This window comes from Hesperophylax consimilis, chromosome 28 (assembly GCF_061612785.1).
Source record: "Hesperophylax consimilis isolate HC1 chromosome 28, BYU_Hcon_1.0, whole genome shotgun sequence".
Taxonomy (NCBI): domain Eukaryota; kingdom Metazoa; phylum Arthropoda; class Insecta; order Trichoptera; family Limnephilidae; genus Hesperophylax; species Hesperophylax consimilis.
This window is the reverse complement of record NC_142863.1, coordinates 14,371,841-14,392,701: the sequence shown is the minus strand read 5'-3', so window position 1 is coordinate 14,392,701 and position 20,861 is coordinate 14,371,841. Positions and strand designations below refer to the sequence as shown.

Sequence of the window (20,861 nt, the reverse complement as noted above, 5' to 3'; positions counted from 1 at the left end):
AGCATTTCGTCGAAATCTAAACGACGATTTCCAAATTGACGTTCTTTACATACAATATCTAAGATATGTGGAGGATCACGAACATTCATAGACCTTGTGACTCCAGGATCGATAAGCTCGACAAGAATGCAATCCATTTAAAAATTAGTTAATTTAATAAGCATTTTTTCTTCCCAGAACTTGTCATCTCGAAGTATACGCTCAACTATCTCTAAGTTAGATAATTACAATCATAAAAAGAGTCGTGCTGCGAAATTCTATTTAATACAGTTAAAGAAAAAATATGTCTTCTATTCTCCTTCCTTCCAGAATAACGGGTTTCTTCTCTTCCTGTGTAAACAAAACTTTTACTTTATTTACGTCAATTTTTTTTTTTTTTAAATTTTTTTTATTAAAAGTATACAATACAGAGTATAGTATATTATATAAAGCATTGTACTCCCAGGAGTTAATAAACTCATTGCGGGAATGATACGCATTACATGAAACATATAGCTGTATGTATTAAATGGACATATGATGGGACATACACAACATTATTATTTCAGATAGTCATTAATAAGATGAAGTTTGAGCATGTTAGTTTGGGTCTTTTTACATTGACTTGCACATTTGATCTCGTTGGGTAGTTGATTATATTTTGTGTGAGCTATGTATTCCAGGGATCTTAGTCCATATTTTGTTGATTTGATTTTTGGTATATGTAGTTTGTTGTGATTTCTTGTGTTGTGTTGGTGTACGTCGTAATTGTAATAGAGTGTAGTGTTGGAATGTGCCGAGTGTTGAATTACTTTTAATATAGTTTTCGTTATTTCAAAAGTGGGAATGGTATTAAAATGAAGTATTTGGGTGTTTCTGTAGATGTCTTTGACATGTGTGTCCCAAGGTAAACTGAAAATATTTCGCAGGGCTCTATTTTGGACGACTTGGACTTCTGAAATCATTTTTTTTGTAGCAAATCCCCAGATTCCGGCGAGATATATTAGATGTGAGTGAATCATAGCATGGTAAATCGATTTTAATAGAGAGGGAGGAAGTAACCCGCGAAGTCTATATAAAACACCAGTTATATGACTAATTTTGGATAGAACATGTTTAAATTGGTGATTCCATGTGAGTTGTGAATCAATGAAAAGGCCAAGATATTTTGTAACATCAGCCCTTTCAAGGCGGTTATTATCAAGACTTATATTAAGACATACATTTTTTTATTTGCAAACAGTATGTAATGTGTTTTTTTTTATGTTTAGGCTAAGTTTGTTTAATCGCAGCCAGTTTGCCAGGCAAGCTACATCACTTTCCATTTCCTTTTCAAGTTAGTTTAAATCATTATTGTGATAAAGAATCACTGTATCATCTGCATAGAGTTGTATTGTACCCTTAAGTCCCCATTTAGCAATATCATTTATATATATTAAAAATAGTAATGGTCCAAGTACGGAGCCCTGAGGCACGCCACATTTTATCGTTCCCATGCTGCTTGTCCCCTTTCCAACAAAGGTCTGACAGTGTCGGTTAGAGAGGTAGCTACACAGTAACTTCAGGGGAGTGCCTACTATGCCTAGGTGTTCTAGCTTCTTTAGTAGTATCCCATGGTCAACCGTATCGAAAGCCTTTTTTAAATCTATAAATAAGCCTGCAGCATGCTTACCCTGGTCTATATGCTTTTGGAGGGCGTATACAAAATCGAAGGCAGCACATTTTGTGTTAGATTGGTTTCTGAATCCATACTGTTGGGATGCGAGTAAATTGTTTGATAGGAGATATTTAGTGAGCCTAAGCTTAATAACCTTTTCAAAAACTTTAGAGACGACAAAGAGGATGGATATAGGACGGTAATTAGAAGGATTTTTTTTGCAATCATCTTTGTAAATCGGAATTATTTTTGCTATCTTTAGTTGATCTGGGAAGATTCCACTATTCAGGGATTGATTAATAAGAAAAACGAGGTGGTCAGCTAATATATCTTTGCAAAAGTTCAGGTACACTGGTGTAATTCCATCTAAACCTGGAGATGCATTAGACTTTAGTTGAGAGATGATACTGAGAACTTCTGTTTTATTTGTTTTGGCCATGTATAAGGACTGGATTGCTTTTTGATCCGTGTTTATAGTGATAGAATCATCTGGATATGATGCAATTGTAGCTGCTAAGTTTTCCCCAACTGATATAAAGAAGTTGTTAAAAGTTGAAGCTATCTGTGTTGGGCATGTTATTTCTTCATTCTTAATGAGAAGACCTTCAATTTCATCTTTCTGGGGTGTCGAGCTATTTGTTAGAATTGCATTTATTATTTTCCATGTCTGTCGCGGATTACGCAGGTTTTCTTTAAATATAGTCGTGTAGTATTTGGTTTTAGCATATCTTCTATAGTTGGTAACTTGATTTCTTGTTTTATTTCTCAGTGCTGTGAATATATCACTTTGCTGATTTTTTTTCCAGATTTTAAACGCATTGTTGCGCTGTTTGATAAGTGCATTTAATTTTGCATCAAACCATGGAGTATTACCCCTCCGTTGGTCTCCTATGCGTAACTCAGATTTATGTTGGGATGATTTTATTGCTGTTTTGATGTATTCATTAAAATTATTATAGATTTCATTGGCATTACTGGTGGTTTCGTGTGGAAAGTTGTGGGATTCTACATATGTTTTAACATGTTTTTATCGGTTTTGGTGTTGTTTGAAAAAGAATGTATTCTATTATTAGTGTGATGTTTCAAGCTGTTTTGGTAATCTAATATCAAAATGTTATGATCACTTAGGTAGGCATCTATATTTGCAGTAGTTGAGGAAATATTTTGTCTGTTTGAGATGATATGGTCTATTAGAGAAGTAGAGGTATCTGTTACTCGTGTAGGATAGGATGTGTTACATATGAAACAGTTGTATGAGTCTAGCGTGTTGATGTATTTAAGAGATGTATTATTTTTTTGAAGAATGTCAATGTTGAAATCACCAAAGATAAGGGTATCATCTATACAGTTATTTAAAATAGATTCATGATACATTAAGAATTCGTTAATGTTTGAGGTAGGCTTTCTGTTTATAACATAAATATTTAACGGTTTAAAATTTCTATTACGGATATATAATTGAAAACAATATGTATGGGAAATATGTATTTGAAAATTTTTTACGACTTCAATACGTTCATAATAAAATTATATGTTTAAATCAGAATTTTTCTCCGGTGAAATCGGTCCTTTCGGCATCGGATTATTGATATATTAAGTATTTTCGTGATTAAATAAAAACAATATTAGAAACATTATGTTAATTCACTTTTCAATCAAATTTTGGAATTATACACACGAGCGTATAAGTACGTATAGACGGGTATATACAAGTGTATAAATTACCTGCTGTAATATAGATAGAGGTGGTATATTGCTGAGTCTAGAAGCAAGCATTAATTGCACATTTTTCTGTGTTCTTTATTCTGCCTTTGATTTTTTTCACCCTGCTTACTAGCGGATACCTGTTCTTTTTTTCTTTGTTGCCATATGCCTTTGCCTTTGTTGTTATATGATATTGGTCGGTTTTTGTATTGATTTGTTGATTATAAACGTACCTACATGTTATCTGGGTTATAAATGTGAGAATGTTGTCGATATATTTGGGGATTCCGTATTATAGGCCAGTACACATAGCGCCAAAAAGGGGGTTGCGATCGTAATTATTCCGGTAGTCCCAATTTTTTTATATGTTTTATAAACTGATCCCATGATGTATAATCTGAATTTCCGACCATGGCGCACCTGTGCTCGCGCCACCATTTAAAAAAAAACCGGCTGTAATCGCGCCAAAATCTAGTTTTTCCAAAATATCTCATTCTCAATGCAAATTTTGGCTAAATTAGCTAGATAATTAAAGTAAAACATAAAATTACCTACAACTTTTGTGAAAACAATTTTCTTCAATCTCTAATAGGTACCGAGGTAGAAAGTCGTAAAGGTGCGTATATTTTTGAAAAAAACAAGTTTTTTGCGCGACTAGCTTTGATTTTTTGTAAATATCTCGTTTCCAGTACAATTTTGTGTAAAAATTATTGATACTAATTTTGTAGAAAATAAAATTTCATAAAATAAATAGGTATATAATTTATGTGTTTTAATTCTAATACGTATCCAAGCTCTAATCCACCAAAACCAGGCCAAAAATTGAAACAGAGGTAAAGTGTTTTAAATTTCATTCCTTAATTTTATTTTTCTTCAACAATTATTGTTGTGAGAACATATCAGTTGACAACAATCGTCATGCCTGCGTCAGACCTAGCTATAAGGGGCTGGAAACGGCATGCACGTTAGTGTCATAAGAACTAGAGCCAGCAAATAGTGAAAACTTTTCAGGTTCATTCATCTCTGGTCCGTGCTGAAAAATAATGTCAGTTTTTGTTAATTTTTTTAGAGCGCTTATTTAATCATATAAAATTAATATTATTTACTTTATATTTACAGAAATTGTGAAAAAATTACCATGTTGAGTGTCGGTATAGTGTTTAACACAATACTCGTATTTTCTTTATTATTTGCAATATTATCTGGATGAAGTCTTGCGGAATTTTTCCTAAAATGAGAAATATTGTTAATTATTTATACTGTCTCTATTCCCTAATTATTTAGAGATGTATTAAGACATGCCCGACAAACTTTCACCAACAATTCCTGAGCTTATTTGGTGTAAAAAATGCATTTCGGTAAAAATAAAAATATGTCACCGAAAATCAAAATTAATTTACTTCTTATATTCCAAATTCAATATGCTCAGAAGTTTATCGACTGCGTATAAATGTATATATCTACATATATAAAATTATTTAAGCTGACATTGTACAATTATGTTCTGTAAAAAACGTATCCCAAAGATCTATTTTTATGTGTGTATTTAAGTAGTACCTTCTCCATTCCGTTAAACATTTTCCTTGGTGCCGTAATTTTGTTCGGGATAAAACTCCTTTTGTCTTCTGTTTTCCCATATTTAACTGAAACGTAAGTATATATTAGCCAAGAGATTTATTATAAATTGGTTCAATTTTACCTTAAATTTGAAAATCATTTCAACGTAAGTAAGTGCAGTAACTTGGGGAGATAATTGCACAATTCTATCTACAACAAATGATCTAACAATCTAAACTTAAAAGATTAATGACTCTTTTTAATATTCGAATGACTTTAGGTACTTTATAGGTGACATATGTCTAATTGTCTGTATGGAGAAAAACTTTCGATGTAGAGTTTTTGTTTTATGGAAAAAAACTTTCGAATTTCAAAAATTTGTTGTTGGGTAATTTAACTGGTTTTGGTGGATAAGAGCTTGGATACATATTAGAGTTAAAACACATAAATTATATACCTATTTATTTTATGAAATTTTATTTTCTTCAAAATTAGTATCAATAATTTTTTCACAAAATTGTACTGGAAACGAGATATTTACAAAAAACAAAAGCTAGTCGCGCAAAAAACTTGTTTTTTTCAAAAATATACGCACCTTTACGACTTTCTACCTCGGTACCTATTAGAGATTGAAGAAAATTGTTTACACAAAAGTAGTAAGTAATTTTATGTTCTACTTTAATTTTTTAGCTAATTTAGCCGAAATTTGCATTGGGAATGAGATATTTTGGAAAAACTAGATTTTGGAGCGATTTCGGCCGGTTTTTTTCAAAATGGCGGCGCGAGCACAGGTGTGCCAAGGTCGGAAACTCAGATTTTACATCAGGGGACCAGTTTATAAAACATATAAAAAAATTGGGACTACCGGATTAATTACGATCGCGAATCGGTAATTGCCCTGGAGTATTAGTAATGAAACGAACTCTTCACAAACACTTTATTGAAATATAAGAGAATACCACTCCTTAGTAAAAAAACTCCTTTTATTTTACCATAATTTATTAGATATTCCATTGTTACAACTAACATGACTGTATAATTAGAAATTAATGTAAAAGCCCAGTAGGGCGTAAATAAATAAAACTAGGAAAACGATTCTAGTAAAGGGGCACTCTATAACATTCTGTGCCGCTGGTTGTGACAACCGGACAGACAGCCGCGTCGCGTGAAAAAAAGATTAATAGTAAAAAAGTCTACTTGGGCTAGAAATGATATATAATAACATAACGACAATACTTTAGTGTCACCTTTTTTCTCAAGTGCCTACACATTTACGCATTTAACAATGTATTATTTTGTATTGGTTATTATTTATATTTATATTTATTATTTATATAAAAAACCTTTACTCACTTGAGGAAGAAGTTAAATTATAAAAAACAGAAAATTTCACTAATAGATTTCAAAGTAATCGTTTGATTAAATAAAAAAATACGTAAAAGAAATGACCAGAGCGACGGGCCGGGTGACACACAACCTTACAGGCCGGAACTTTCGCGGCGTCTGAATCAATACGTAGTAACTCCTTGTCAACCCGCACACAAATATACTACGCACAATAGAGAGTTTTGAAGTACTGGCGGTCGTTTTTCGTGTATCTGGCCAGAAATTGGATTTTCGCGAGTGTTTTTATTTTAATTAATTCTTATGAATACATTAATAAAATCTCTAATCTTTTGTGAGGGAGTCGTCGGGAAGTTACTAATTCATCGTCTAGAAAAATAAAATCTGGTACTTGCCGCTTATCTTACAACATTTTACATTTAATAAAATGTACTTATCGTTTTACATAATATATTTAATTGTAAGGTCCTGTTTTTATTAATCTTAAATATAAATAACTTGCATCCCTTCGAATCCCTCTAGAAACATTTAAGATTTTAGTAATAAGCTCATCAGAAATAATTAAAATGTGAGCGTCGGGGCAAATCCCCGTTATCAGGGTATTGTGTCGCCTTAAGGCGAAGCTTAATTCTCTATCACTCTTTTCGATTAATCTTTGTAACAAATTGGTCTACATTATGAATACCAAAAATGTGCTTTACATAAATTGAAGCTTTTCCATCGTCTCCCTTGAGTAGAATGCAAATAAAAAATGTAGTTACTTAATATAAAACATAAATTTAAACTACTAAAAAAAGTATTTTTTCAATACCATTGTATGAACGCATAAATTACACAACTTAAAAAATACAATATTATGGCAAAGATGATCTGTGACAGTTTCCTTTGATTAACTTTTTTGCTTTCTTATAAAATTGTTTAAAAATAAATAATAACCGTTTTGCGCTTTGTAATCGAGCGTTTCTAAAATCCGTGTGCCAAGCGATTTTAATGCCTTTTACATATATTCGTGACGATATAAGGAACACCAAGAATTTACACATTCTTGGCTTGTAGCTTCCTCTTAAGCATAAAACCTACATACGTCACCGACCGAAGTTTCGGCTTCGGCTTCGGCTTCAGCCAGTTTCGGCCACGGTTTCGGTTCGGCCAAAAATTAATCCGGATCTTCTGAACCTGTAACAATGTGTTTGTGCAGATCGACGTATATATATATAGCGCGTGTTGCTTTTACGTACAACAGATGGCGCTGTTTAAAAAAAAACATGTTTGTCCAACAGATGGCACCGATGGCGGAAAATGTTGCTTGTGTTGTGGTGGATGACTTAGCCAGCCGAGTAATTGAACGCAAGACGCCTGGGTGCGACCCAAACGCGATGCCAACTCAGCCACTGACCTTTTCGAAATCTAAAGTAGACGTTGACGTCCTCTTGTTTTATTTCGGAATAAATCTAAAGATTTGTATAAAAACAAATCCATCCAGTCCGCCATAGACTAATATCTCTAAATAGTAGAATGAGTTTTGATAAAGTTTTCACTATAATGTAGAGAATTTCTTCTGGAAGGAATGTATACCTTACCTATATAAAACATGCATAATATACGGGTTTTCCAAAAAGAGGTGTTATTTTGAATAGCCCGCTATTTCGGTAGATCTTACTTTTGAAGCTATCATTTTTTGACATTTGACAAGTAGAAACTACGCCATTAATAAAAATGGAACGATACACGCTTCAACAACGCATTGAAATTATTAAAATTCACTTGAGTGAATCAAATGCAAATCATCTTGAGTGATGAGGACCATTTCCACGTCGGTGGCTTCGTCAAGAAACAAAATTGTCGCATCTGGGGCTCGGAAAACCCAAGAGTTATTGTTTGAAAAGCCTCTTTATCTTCAACGTGTTACTATTTGGTGCGGTTTATGATCCAGCGGAGTCATTGGAACTTACTTTTTCGAAAATGAGGCTGGAACAACAGTTACGGTGAATGGATTGCTCTATCGAGAGATGATTAATGATTTTTTATGGCCGGAATTGGATGGTATTGATCTGGAAAACGTTTACTTTCAACAAAACGGCGCTACGTGCCACACAAGCAACGAAACCATTGATCTTTTACGATTGAATATCAAAATAACAGCTCTTATTGGAAAACCCTGTACTTATAGAAAATAGAGAAAAGTCGATGATTTATAATCAAGTCGTAAAAATATATTTTCGGGCACTACATTGTAAACGTTGGCTTAGCCTTATGAGATACATGAAAATAATGTACCACGGAATTGTATATCTTAAAAAGGCCTACAAAAAAGTCTGCGGAGGTATATGTCTATTTCCTAAGGATAACCTTCAGCAACTGTGAGTACACTTCAACTAGTCCAATATAAATAGGTCTAGTAGCAGGGCCTACCCCGAGCCAATCGGCATCGGGCGCTAGTAAAAACCTCCAAGGCACTTTGTTAGGTTATTATCAGTGCCTTGGTTCCTTGGCACCTTAGCAAGTCTGCGCCCGGGGCGGACTGCTCCAATTGCGCCTAAACATGACCAGCCCTGGATAGTAGATAGATAGATTCTCAAAGAATACAAAAATAGAAACTGTCTATGAACTGTGGACAACGTACCTCAGACGTTGTGTCTATTGAAACAATACGTTTATAGTAATTGAGTGCGTTGAAAGTTAATGGAAGTGCGTGCGTTAAATGTTTAGCTAAACGGGACTCGGGACTATTAATATATTATATTGACGATTGTCATCAGTTTCGAATTGGCACAATCATTTGACAGAACTCGTTTAATTGTTGCAATTTGTACTGAAATTTAATTTATTATGAAACAGACCATTGTACAACAGATTCTGTAGGTCCCAAACACTGCGATGGGTTCGATGAACACTTTGAAAGAATGACATATACAGCACATCAAAAATTAAGTGTATTTTGTGACCCAGTGGAAGCTACCCAGAGGCAGACAGGGGAACAAATTAATAGGATTGTAGCAGGACGTGGAAGAGGATTTTAGCAGGACGAGAAGGACTCATGATTGGAGTCAAATATCGAGGGACGGCAGCCAGCAAATAGCATGTTTGGTGGAAGAAAATAATATTATATTATATAACACTGTCGAAAATTCGTTGAAAAATTTAAATACCTATGCTGTAACAGGTACCTACTCCGATACTCCAATCAGAACTGCCTACATACCTACTCGTAAGAATCTAATAATGATAAGGGAACTTCGTTAATTTGTACAGCGCTGTTTTTTTTATAAATATGACATCAATGAAACTTTACAAACTTATAATAAACAAGGGACGGGTCTTTTCACAGAACAACTCTTCAAATTTCAATGTTAATTTTAGGTTCTGTGAAAGTTCTAATCAAATTCTGTTATTATTATGGGCCAGTTATTTTACAGAACTTGAATAGAACTTTCACGGAACTCTGAAATTTGACGAATTGTTTAAATTCTGTGAAATGACTTTCAACAACAGTGTACCTATAACATGAAAGTATATAACAATTATTGAATGGAATGAAAATTACTTTTCTTTAAAATGGAAAAACAATCAACACATATCTAATGAAAAGGGGTAGAAAAATCCCGCAAAAACAGATTAAGTCTATAACCATATAGACAGAGGAGACATTATTTGATCACTGATTAAGTACAGGTAATATAACCTTCGAAAAAATGTGGTTAAAACGTCTTAAATATGGTCATTTACAAGTTATACTATATTTTCCCATCACCTCCAGATGAACAAGTACTAGACATGTGTCACACATGTCATACAGTCAAACAAAAATGTAATAAGATATAGTTTCAAACTAAAATTAAATGTGACATTTTTGATTTGGTGATTGGTTGTCAAAGATATTTATGGTGGTAATTGAGAAATGAAATTGGTAAATATTTTTAATAAATTCTCTAAATAATATAAAATAGTCTGTTTGCGCTCTTAGTTCTACTAAACTACGCAATGAATTTTTATAGGGTTTTCACTCACGTTTACAGATTTTTTTTCTAGAAAGTTTATATACAGGGTTTTCTAATAAGAGGTGTTATTTTGAATAGCCCGCTATTTCGGTAGATGTTACTTTTAAAGCTGTCATTTTTTGACATTTGACAAGTAGAAACTACGCCATTAATAAAAATGGAACGATACACGCTTCAACAACGCATTCAAATTATTAAAATTCACTTGAGTGAATCAAATGCAAATCATCTTGAGTGATGAGGCCCATTTCCACCTCGGTGGCTTCGTCAACAAGCAAAATTGTCGCATCTGGGGCTCGGAAAACCCAAGAGTTATTGTTGAAAAGCCTCTCTATTCTCAACGTGTGACTGTTTGGTACGGTTTATGGTCCGGCGGAGTCATTAAACCTTACTTTTTCGAAAATGAAGCTGGAGCAACAGTTACAGTGAATGTATTGCGCTATCGAGAGATGGTTAATGATTTTTTATGGACGGAATTGGATGGTATTGATCTGGACAACGTTTATTTTTAACAAAATGGCGCTATGTGCCACACAAGCAACGAAACTATTGATCTTTTACGATTGAATATCAAAATAACACCTCTTATTGGAAAACCCTGTATTTATAACACATGCTTAATAGAAAGTATAGAAAAGTCGACGTTTTGTAATTAAGTTTAAAACACAGCGGTAATGAATTCAACTCACTCTATCTCAAAAGAACCGAGGGGTACCACACACATACAAAGATAACTAGGTTTCTATACCGAGAAACAAAAAACCAACACAACGTTCGGTGAAACCTTTTTATACTGAACCGTGACGTAAAATGATTACGTTCAAGGTCGTAAACCACGTAGACAAATTATGATGCACACAGTTGAAGGGGTGTGTAATAAAGGGAGGAGCAAAGGCTTGTAAGACGACAGGGAGGATATTCCTACCCCGGATATATACATAACCAAAGCCTTATGGAAAAGTTACCTATGGGACATAAAGAAAATTTATCGTAGAAAGAAGAGAAGGAAAAGTTTGAAAAGTGCAGATCATTACATACTTAGAGGATACAACAAAATAATATAAAGTCGATTTTTTATAATCAAGTCGTAAAAAAAATATTTTCGGACGCTTACATGGCTAACGCTTATCCTTATGAGGCACATCAACATAATGTACCACAGAAAAGGCCTTCAGAAAAGTCCGCGATGGTATATGTCTGCCTCTTAATGCACTATTTGATTTGATTAATATTTATAACAAATGTATATTATGAAAACCAAAAAATATGCTTTAGATAAATTGAAGGTTTCCTATCGTTTCGCTTCAGTATACCTAATACAAATAAAAAAAAGAAATTACTCAATAAAAAATATAAATGAAAGCTACTACAAAAAAATTTTCAATGGAAATATATGAACGCGTGAAGAAAACAATTTAAATTCACAAAAATACAGTATTATAGCTAAGATTATTTGTGACAGTTTCACTTGATTGAATTTTTTGCCTTCTTATAAAATTATTTACAAAATAAATAAAAAGCAGTTTTGTGCTTGAAACCGAACGTTTCTAGACTCCGTTTGTCAATCGATTTTAATACCTATTACCTTAAATATAAGGTTTACCGAGAATATACACATTTTTGGCTTGTAGCTTCCTCTTAAGGCGATGCCATACGTAGTAATGCAAATTCATGTGTTTTTGGTTTGAAAATTTGGTCGCTTAAAAATGTTTCAGATTCTTTAATTAAATACTGCGAGTAGAATACATCTAGACCTTTGAAATAATCGAGTATTTTATAAGCCCAGAAAAAATAATATGAAAACTGCTTTAAAGTTCAAAATCTTCACTCACGAACCCATTTTCGGTTATGATTTTATTGTATAATGTGGCAAATTAATTTATTTATAAAATGATCGGAAAAAAATTAAATATTTATGGCTGAACATCCACAAAATAAAATAAAAGTCACTTTTTGGCCATGTTTTTTCTTACATTAATCAAAACAGGCGGATGGTATTAAGCGGGAATGTAAACCTTATCGCCATCTACATAAGGGGTGTTATTGATAACGGCTCGATTTAAAATATTACACGACGTAGTGCATCGCCTTAAGAATAACCCCCAGCAAATCCGGGTACACGTCAACTACTTCTAAAGAATAATAATTAGTATCATTCGAAAATATTACCATTTGTTACACTTTGGAATTGGTATCCCAGTATCCCAATATCCCAGCTATTCTCGCGTTCTGAATTTTTGAGTTGTTAAAGTAATTGTATGAAATTCCCTCTACAAAAAAAAATGCAAAGGATGCTAGGAAATTTTTTTAAATTCATTTTATAAAAAAACATATTTTTCTATTATTTAAGATATTGCAGGTGTGAAAAAATTCAAAGTGTTTCTTTAAATGTTACTTAACTCAGCTGTCAATGGATTTTTGCTCTGTCTTGTCGTGTTTTATTACATATTTTCACCTCAGCCGCTTACACCTACTTTTTTAATATTGGCGCGCTCCTAATATCAATAATAATCCTTCAAAACCATCTACAGTAACCTTTTCATTCTTTTTTAGTACTTACAATGGAGCCTTAAGGCGGGACAATACCCTAAAATAAAGTCGGATTCTTAACGACGTAAGTGAAGAAGTCATTCGCAAAAATATGCGACGTGCGGCCTTAGTGTATTGGACAGACCTACGGTTGAATTTTCCATAACAAATCTCTAAAATAAAGTGGAAATCTTAACGACATAAGTGATGAAGTCGTGTCAAAACAATATTCGACGCGCGGCCCGGCGTAATGGACTGACCAACCATCGAATTTGCCTTAGCAGGCCTAGAAAATTGATCATACCATTGGGCTTATTTTAATTAATTCTGTTGAACGTATTACTGAAATCTCAGATCTTTCTAGAGGAATGCCTCGAAAAGTTATTAATTCATCGTCCAGAAAAATAAAATCTGGTACTTATCGCTATTTTTGTAGTTGAAAAACGTTTTATAACATTTTAAAATCGTTTTCCATAAAAGATTTTAATGGTAAAGAACTGCTTTTAATAATCTAAAATATAAATAATTTCTAAACTGTGAACTAATTTCTTTCTAAACTAATTATCTTAAATATGTATTAATTATTATGTGTAGAAATATATGAATTTGTAAGAATCAATTCAAATGTGAGCCTAGAGCAAGCCCCCGTTACTATATAGTCATATGTCGCCTTAACTCAAAACTGCAATATATATTATAAGATTATGTTATATCACTTATAACATATTTTGACGCTGGTCATTTTACTACTTCACCATATTTCCTAATCACCTCCGGATGAACAGGTAGACATGTCAAATATAGATTCTCATGCAGATAAATAAAAACGTAATAAGATACACTTATACGAGTAAAATAAATAAATTAAACTCACCGCAAATGCAACTGAAGTGTCATAGTAATTTATCCTCTTCCTATAATCCGTTAACATTAACCACACTTTTCACTTCTAATTCTTCTGTTCTTCCACCATCCATTTATTAGACGTTTTTTCTAAATAAATCCTTTTCCAAAAAAACATATAAAATTAGCAATACTTGTTTGTTTCATTTGCATACATTTTTTTTAAATATTGAGGAAATGTTTAAAGATTCATAAATATATATTTATTATTTTTTCTTACATTAATTACTATCACCATGATTATTATTAATGTATTGTTTTTATTTTTAAAAAAATGAAAGTGGACTGAATGCTGTAGAAATGAGATTCCTGGGGCGTATGTGTGGTAAAACCATGAATGACCGTGTGAGAAATGTGGAGATCCGCAAAGAGTGCAAGCCTGATGTATACTACGTAATGCGTAAGATTAAGAAAGGGACGCTTAGATGGTTTGAGCATGTAGAGCGAATGAGCGAATAAAATAATGTAAGGAGAATGGTAGCAGAAGTCGGAGACGCCCAAGTGAATCAGATACTTGAGTCGGGCCATATCATCAGCTATAAGAGTCAGAATAATTGAAAAGTATGTTTGAGACGATGTATGAATGTGAATGAGGCAAGGAGTGTGTGCCAAGACCGAATTGTTTGGCGGTCCGTCTTCTCTGCCTACTCCTGCGGGGAAACGGCGTGATGGTTAGTTTGGTTTTATTTTTTATTTAAAGCTTTTTGAACTCAATTTGTGGGCGATCAGAAAAAGCATTGCCTTTTTCACTTTGAAACCAAAATAAAGCTGAAATTGTTGTAATTTATGACTAACCATAGCATTAATTTTTGCTGCCTGTTACTCTATTAAAATAAACGAAAATGGCAAAAGAACCCAGAATTTAATTCAGTCCTCAAAACATTCTAACTAAACTACCGCGATTAGCACGTAAACGGCAAAAGGAAATACTTAAAATATTCATATTTTTTCAGTGGAAAAGCGTAATAAGTGCAAATATAATATTGCATGTTATTTTATGGTTTATTTCAATTTTTGTTTGTTTCACTAAAAATACCGATTAACGGATGATTGATCAACATCGTCGGGCGTCACAGGTTCGTTGCTCTGCTAGCAAGTCCTACATCATTGCACAAGCTAAGTATTTCCACTATTATGATAAAAGTAGGAGGAAATCAAAATGAGTAAGTTGTTCGTAACCTGGGAATGTTTCATTCTTTCAAGAAAAATTCCTGCTGATATTTTTAAATATATCATAATTCGACATAAGGTGAAACGTTGCTTATCCAATTTATTAATATGAATTCGCATATCATCGATAACATGACTTATACAAAATAATAATTCACTGAGCGTAGCGAAGTCCAGTTTTAACTGGAACTTTTGGTATTTCATCTGTCTGAAAATTTGTTTGTTACGTTCCGATTCCAGTTTCAAGATGGTGGCCGTTTTTAAAGATAAGCAAGAATTCTTTTTTCGAATGGGAAATTGTCGCGTTTATTAATTAAATAGGTAGGTATTTAAGTACCTACTTACGAATCTTAAGTTATCAGGGGAAATTTTGTGAGGAAAAGTCACAGAACTACTTTTTATTTATCATCGACGTCAGAGAATTTGGATTTTTACACTTATTTCGTTTTTTCACTCAGCATTAGATTTGAACTTTTTTTTTAATAGTTTTGGCCAAAAAGCTTATGATTTATTTTTTTTAAATTTATATACAACAATACGTGAAATATTAATTATAAATTTAATCTAATTTTATATTAATAGGACATATATAATCAAAATATTGTTAGACAGGGAGAATACCGTGCTTCCAGTTTTCATACAAAAATTTAGCATAAACAATACCAAAAAAAAAAAAAAATCCATGAAACAACATTCGGCATTTGAAAAATATTTCTCAAGGTGCGTAAATTTTTTTATGTTGAAAGAAAAAAATTAAGCGACAAATACTTTTAAAATGCCTTTGTCTAGTCAAAAATATTTTTTTGTTTCTCATAAAGTTGGAATTACAGTTTACACGATAAAAACCATCGGTAAATGAATTTAAAGTCTTCGTTTGCGTTCAAAATTTTAAGATTTTTAATTTAGAAAAAAATGAAGTGACAATAACTTTTATAATGCCTTTGTCCAGTTAAGATTTTAAATTTCGATTTGTTATAATTAAATCTGAAAGAATCTTTCATGTATTTTATTTTGAAATACGTTCAAAAATAGCGAATGCATCAGGAATCGAATGTAATGTGAAAATATATTGTATTCTGGAAGTTCACTCTAGGGTTTAATCGAAAACCGGCTTACGAGGTTAAGTTTAAAATTCAAATTTAATTTTTTACTTTTATGTAAATTTAGTTGAAATTGCACTATTTCTATGCACCCGTGAATACAATATCTCGCGTGGTACCGCCTCGGGTGACTGAGGAATTGATGGAGACACTGAACCAAAGCACACTAGCGACAGATGTAACTAGAACATCTCGCGAATAGGTTCCACTATAAACTAACCCGTTAAAGCTCGCAAACTATAATGTCTAGAATTATGCAGATATGGCCAACCATTCGTTGCAATTGATTCTACCGTTGATTGCAGCTAATAAGGGGTTATTGCTTAGGAATTCATGAACTAATCTGCAGTTCGACCACTGAAGAAATTAAGCGATAGAAATGTGCTGTGGACGTGTAAGCTCAATTTTTCCTCACTTCTACTGAAATTGATCAAATATCATTTTTTTACAATTAATAAATTTCACTGTCCTGTCTGAGGTTTAGGAGTTTCTTTATAATCATTTAACCTATGGCATGCCAAGAAATCCACCGTGGATTTCTGAAGTTTGTACCCGTCGTGTCGTGTGCTGGCGAATCCACCGTGAATTTGTTAGTAGCTCACCGCAGTTGCCTCGATTTCGTGGTATTTTGTACCTTTAAAATGCTTCTAGCATACTGAAATATATTTTATTAGCTTGGCAAGGAAATAACATGTCTTATTATCATTCTAGCTTGTCGTTTCGTTACTTGCAAATATGTTTATTTTATCTGTGAAAAGGCGTTTTCCAACATTCATTGTCAAAGTAGTGTATTTATTTATCTAGGAATTAAACCCAGGATATCAGCCTTGCCGGGGCTTTGCTCTACCACTGAGCTATCCAACCCTATCTTCTTAAGTCATATTTAACTATATCATGCTTCGACTAAAAACTACCAACATCATCTTCATTTTCTTAAATCATATTGTTATTGGCTGCTTTATGTATGATTGCAAGATTCTTATCGAACTAAATGCAATCTTGATAGTGTCTTTCTACAAGTGTAGGAAGAATCTTTTTTAACAATAATAAAATAAAACTCAAGAATATTTACATGCATGTGTCTTCATATCACATGTTTTACATTTCATAGTAAAAAATATTCCTATGATTATAAGTAGTTATCCTGGGGAAACCACTTTGGATAGATATATACAACTTTTATAAATATTGTTGTGCTCCTTAATTCATTGATGGTATTTGCTGAGTCTGCTTTGGGAACTTCAATGAAATCTACCCACTTGGGAAATGCGTCGCATATGACAAGAAACATTTTCCCTGAAAACGGACCGCAATAATCAATATGCAGCCTACTCCATGTTGATTCTGAGTTAGGCCAGACTGACAAATGACTCTTAGCCGGCATCGACCTAACTAGTAGCCGGCTAATTAACATTCATTGTTAGGATATTTGATTGGAGCCAACTGTTAATTTTGTCTAAGTCACTCTGCATTTTCTAGTAAGATGTTTAAATCTTTACCCCAGTAGAAAATTGCAGTATCATCTGCATATAAAAAAAATATCAGCGTTTAAATCTAATTGGGAGATATCATTTATATAAATTTGGAACAGAAGTGGTCCTAGTATGGATCCTTGCGGAACTCCGTAGTTTATTGGTAGGTGGTTGCTATTTTGATTATTGATGCTAACGAATTGCTTTCTGTTGCTTATATATGATTTGAATAGATTAAGAGCAGGACCAACTACATTAATTTTCTCGAGTTTCTTGAGAAGTATGTCATGGCTTACTGTATCGAAGGCTTTTTGAAGGTCAATTAGTATAGATAAAATATAATTTCCACCATCAATGCTGCTTCTAAGTTTACTGATTAAGTCATTTATTGCCGCAAGTGTGTTTGATTTTTTCCTAAAGCCATATTGTTTTTTATATAAGAACGATTTTTTTGATAGAAAGTTGTTTAATCTGGGACAGTAAGTTTCTCTGAGAGCCTTTCCACTGGCCCTGGCGACTACTGGCCACTGGCTCCATCTTGCGGACTTCCACGCAAGCTCTATGCACTGCCATCTGTGCGTGTATGAAGCTCTTACTTCCCAACATATTTAAACACATTATCTGGTAAGACGGTTCAATTTACGAAAACATAATTTTGCAAAACACAAGTAAGTTATTATGGAAATAGTGTCAGCGGCGTCGTTCGGGGGGCGATTGGCATTCTACGCCGTGAGGAGCATTCTATGGGTTAAGCCCGCCAAACTACTTTTGTAATTTGTCAGCAAATGACGTCATTTTAAAATCTCTCTCTCTGGTTTCAATCCTGGGATTGGTTTGCAGCAATTTCATCTAATCTCCTCTTCCATTCTTCCCTGTCTTGTGCGGCTCTTTTGACTTCTGCATATGATGATCAGCGCACGTCCTCCAGCAGGTCCTCCAGGTACTCTCGGCGTGGGCGTCCCAAAATAAATAATAAATATTAAATAATAACAGATGGTAAATTTTCAGTGGGTTAAATCAAGTTGATTTTGTAATTATTTAAACTACACGTTGTCATTCAACTCACATTCATTTGAAGCATTTACTGACAATTAAATAAAGTACAAACATGACTTATGTACAATTTCAGTTTCGAGTTGAACCGGTCTGCAGGGTGAAGATCGCCCTAATGAATACCAACCTCCGATAGGAGAAGGCTCCAGAAGAAGGAAACCTACACACTGGTCATTTTCAATAGGGCATTGCTGGGGATTCCTATTTGTCAATCAAATCAAATGCAAAAAACATACACATCGTTCGTTTTAAAAGCAGGAAAAAATGTTGAAGGAACTTAATTGGCTAACAGTGAAATAGATGCTAATCTTGAACGCGATGATATTTATGGTGACCGGATAAATCATCAAAACGATAATTCATCACATCTTTAAAAAGTTATATAAAGTCATGGAAAGTGATGAAACAAAAACTTTATTAACTGGGTTAAGTAGGTTAGGTTAGGTTAGGTTAAAAAAAATCATCGTTCTTAATGACTTTATATCACTTTTTAAAAATATGTTTAATAGTCAATGTGTTGAGTTAGCATGGAACCGATATTTATACATAAAATAATAAACAACCTTTAAACAAAATTATATGCCTACAGCAAGGATATTCACAGATATAACCCAATATATTGCGATGAAATTAGGCTATCAAAAAAAGGACAAAGCCAATAAACAAAATAGTTTATTATTCAAAGGAATGCAATGAAATTCTGCACAAATTGATAGATTTAAGATCTGTAGGAGCCGTTTTAATCAAAAGAAAAAGCAATTAATAATAAAAATGGAATCATTTATGTGTGTACCGAATAAATTAGACATTTGTAAGCTTGGATGTACAAATGGCTAAAATAACAAATAAAATAATAAAACATCATTATGTTATAAACAACACCCATGTCATAAACAAATCAGAGAACCCGAGAGTCAACCGCCTCCAGGCGTCCCTGTCCAGTGCCACTACCAACGGTCAGGTACAACTGTAATAATACACGAGCGAAGTCGGGTAACTAAGCTTACCTATCACTTGTAATGTAATACCCGATTAAGGCGAATCAGACTTATCGATTTGTCATTTATTTTATCAGTTTGCACGCGAAAAGTTATGCTTCTAATCCTACTTACTGTGTTTAAAGGGCCTTACTAAATAATGCTAAACTTAATTCGCGTACAATCTTCGATGTTCGTGCTGTTCTTTCTCACGCGTCTCATTTGAAAACGAAAAAGACAGAAGATACTAGAACGATGATGTCACGTGCGATCTCTCGCTAGGACTAGTTTATAAGTATGTACCCGAGGGATTTTATATTTCGGATAAAATATAAAGATGTCATTTTCCTATCAGATAATATTTTTTTCAATTAAAAACAACAAAAAAAAACATTTATCTATCACACTGCGCCACTGATCATAAAGCCACACGTTGCAATAGATCACGTGATATGCGCTCTCTCTAGCCTGTGCGGTTCTGTTGGAACGAGAGATAGTGGTTATCACGTGATCCGTTATGCTTTATCCAGTGGTGATCCGTGATGGAAAAATATATTTTGTTGTTGTTTTTAATTTTAAAAAGTTATCGCCGAACAGCGTAACATCTACATTTTTTACTCCAAATCACTATAATACAATACTCAGGAATCGCTGGTTAAAATTCTTTGGGTACATCCTAATACACCCTGTATATCTACGGTGTTCAGAAATTAGTAATAAGAACTTTCAGAAAAGAGATGATTCTTCGCCATATTCTAAGGTTATGTCGCGTTCTTTAAAAGGCATCTAAAAAAATATAGATAAATCCATCAACAACCAGGAACAAGTGAAGAATGTTTAGACTCTTGACAGTAACACAGCGATAAACCTCTGAAAGTCGACGGGCGTGACGTCATGATTCGATCAACCAACCATGGCTCGTTTACAGTAGGCCGTTTTTTTAAATCAATAATTATGAATGAAATTAGTACAATAATCTTAAGGCGATGCCATACGTAGTAATGCAAAATCATGTGTTTTTGGTTTGAAAATTTTGTCGCCTAGAAATGTTTCAGATGCTTTAATTAAATACTGCGAGTAGAATACATCTTGGCCTTTGAAATAATCGAGTATTTTTTAGATAAGTCTTTTTATAAGCCCAGAAAAAAATAATGTAAAGGCCTATGAAAACTGCTTTAAAGTTCAAAATCTTCTACTTACGAACCCATTTTCGGTTATGATTTTATTGTATAACGTGGAAAATTAAGTTATTTATAAAATGATCGAAAAAAAATTGAATATTTATGCCTGAACATCCACAAAATAAAATAAAAAGCACTTTTTGGCCATGTTTTTTTCTTGCATAAATCAAAACAGGCGGATGATGTAAAGCGGGAATTTAAACGTTAGGGTTGTAAGGGTTGTTATTGATAGCGGCT

At 33.3% G+C, this 20,861-nt stretch overlaps 1 protein-coding gene across 4 annotated transcripts in view; it reads right to left on the bottom strand.

Annotated features, from left to right (window-relative positions):
- LOC149410229 (uncharacterized) overlaps nt 1-16,133 on the bottom strand; it is a 104,819-nt gene extending 88,686 nt beyond the window's left edge. The window contains exons 1-2 of one of the 4 annotated variants that reach the window (XM_089648990.1): nt 15,958-16,133; nt 13,643-13,772 (exon numbers count right to left, since the gene is read on the bottom strand). In XM_089648990.1, coding sequence (XP_089505116.1) covers nt 13,643-13,665 — 23 coding nt within the window. In that variant the 5' untranslated portion in view covers nt 13,666-13,772; nt 15,958-16,133. Of the gene's footprint in view, nt 1-13,642; nt 13,773-15,186; nt 15,255-15,957 lie in introns of those variants that run through there. The other 3 variants (XM_089648989.1, XM_089648992.1, XM_089648993.1) reach the window with 3 other exon arrangements.
- Nucleotides 16,134-20,861: the final 4,728 nt, after the last annotated feature.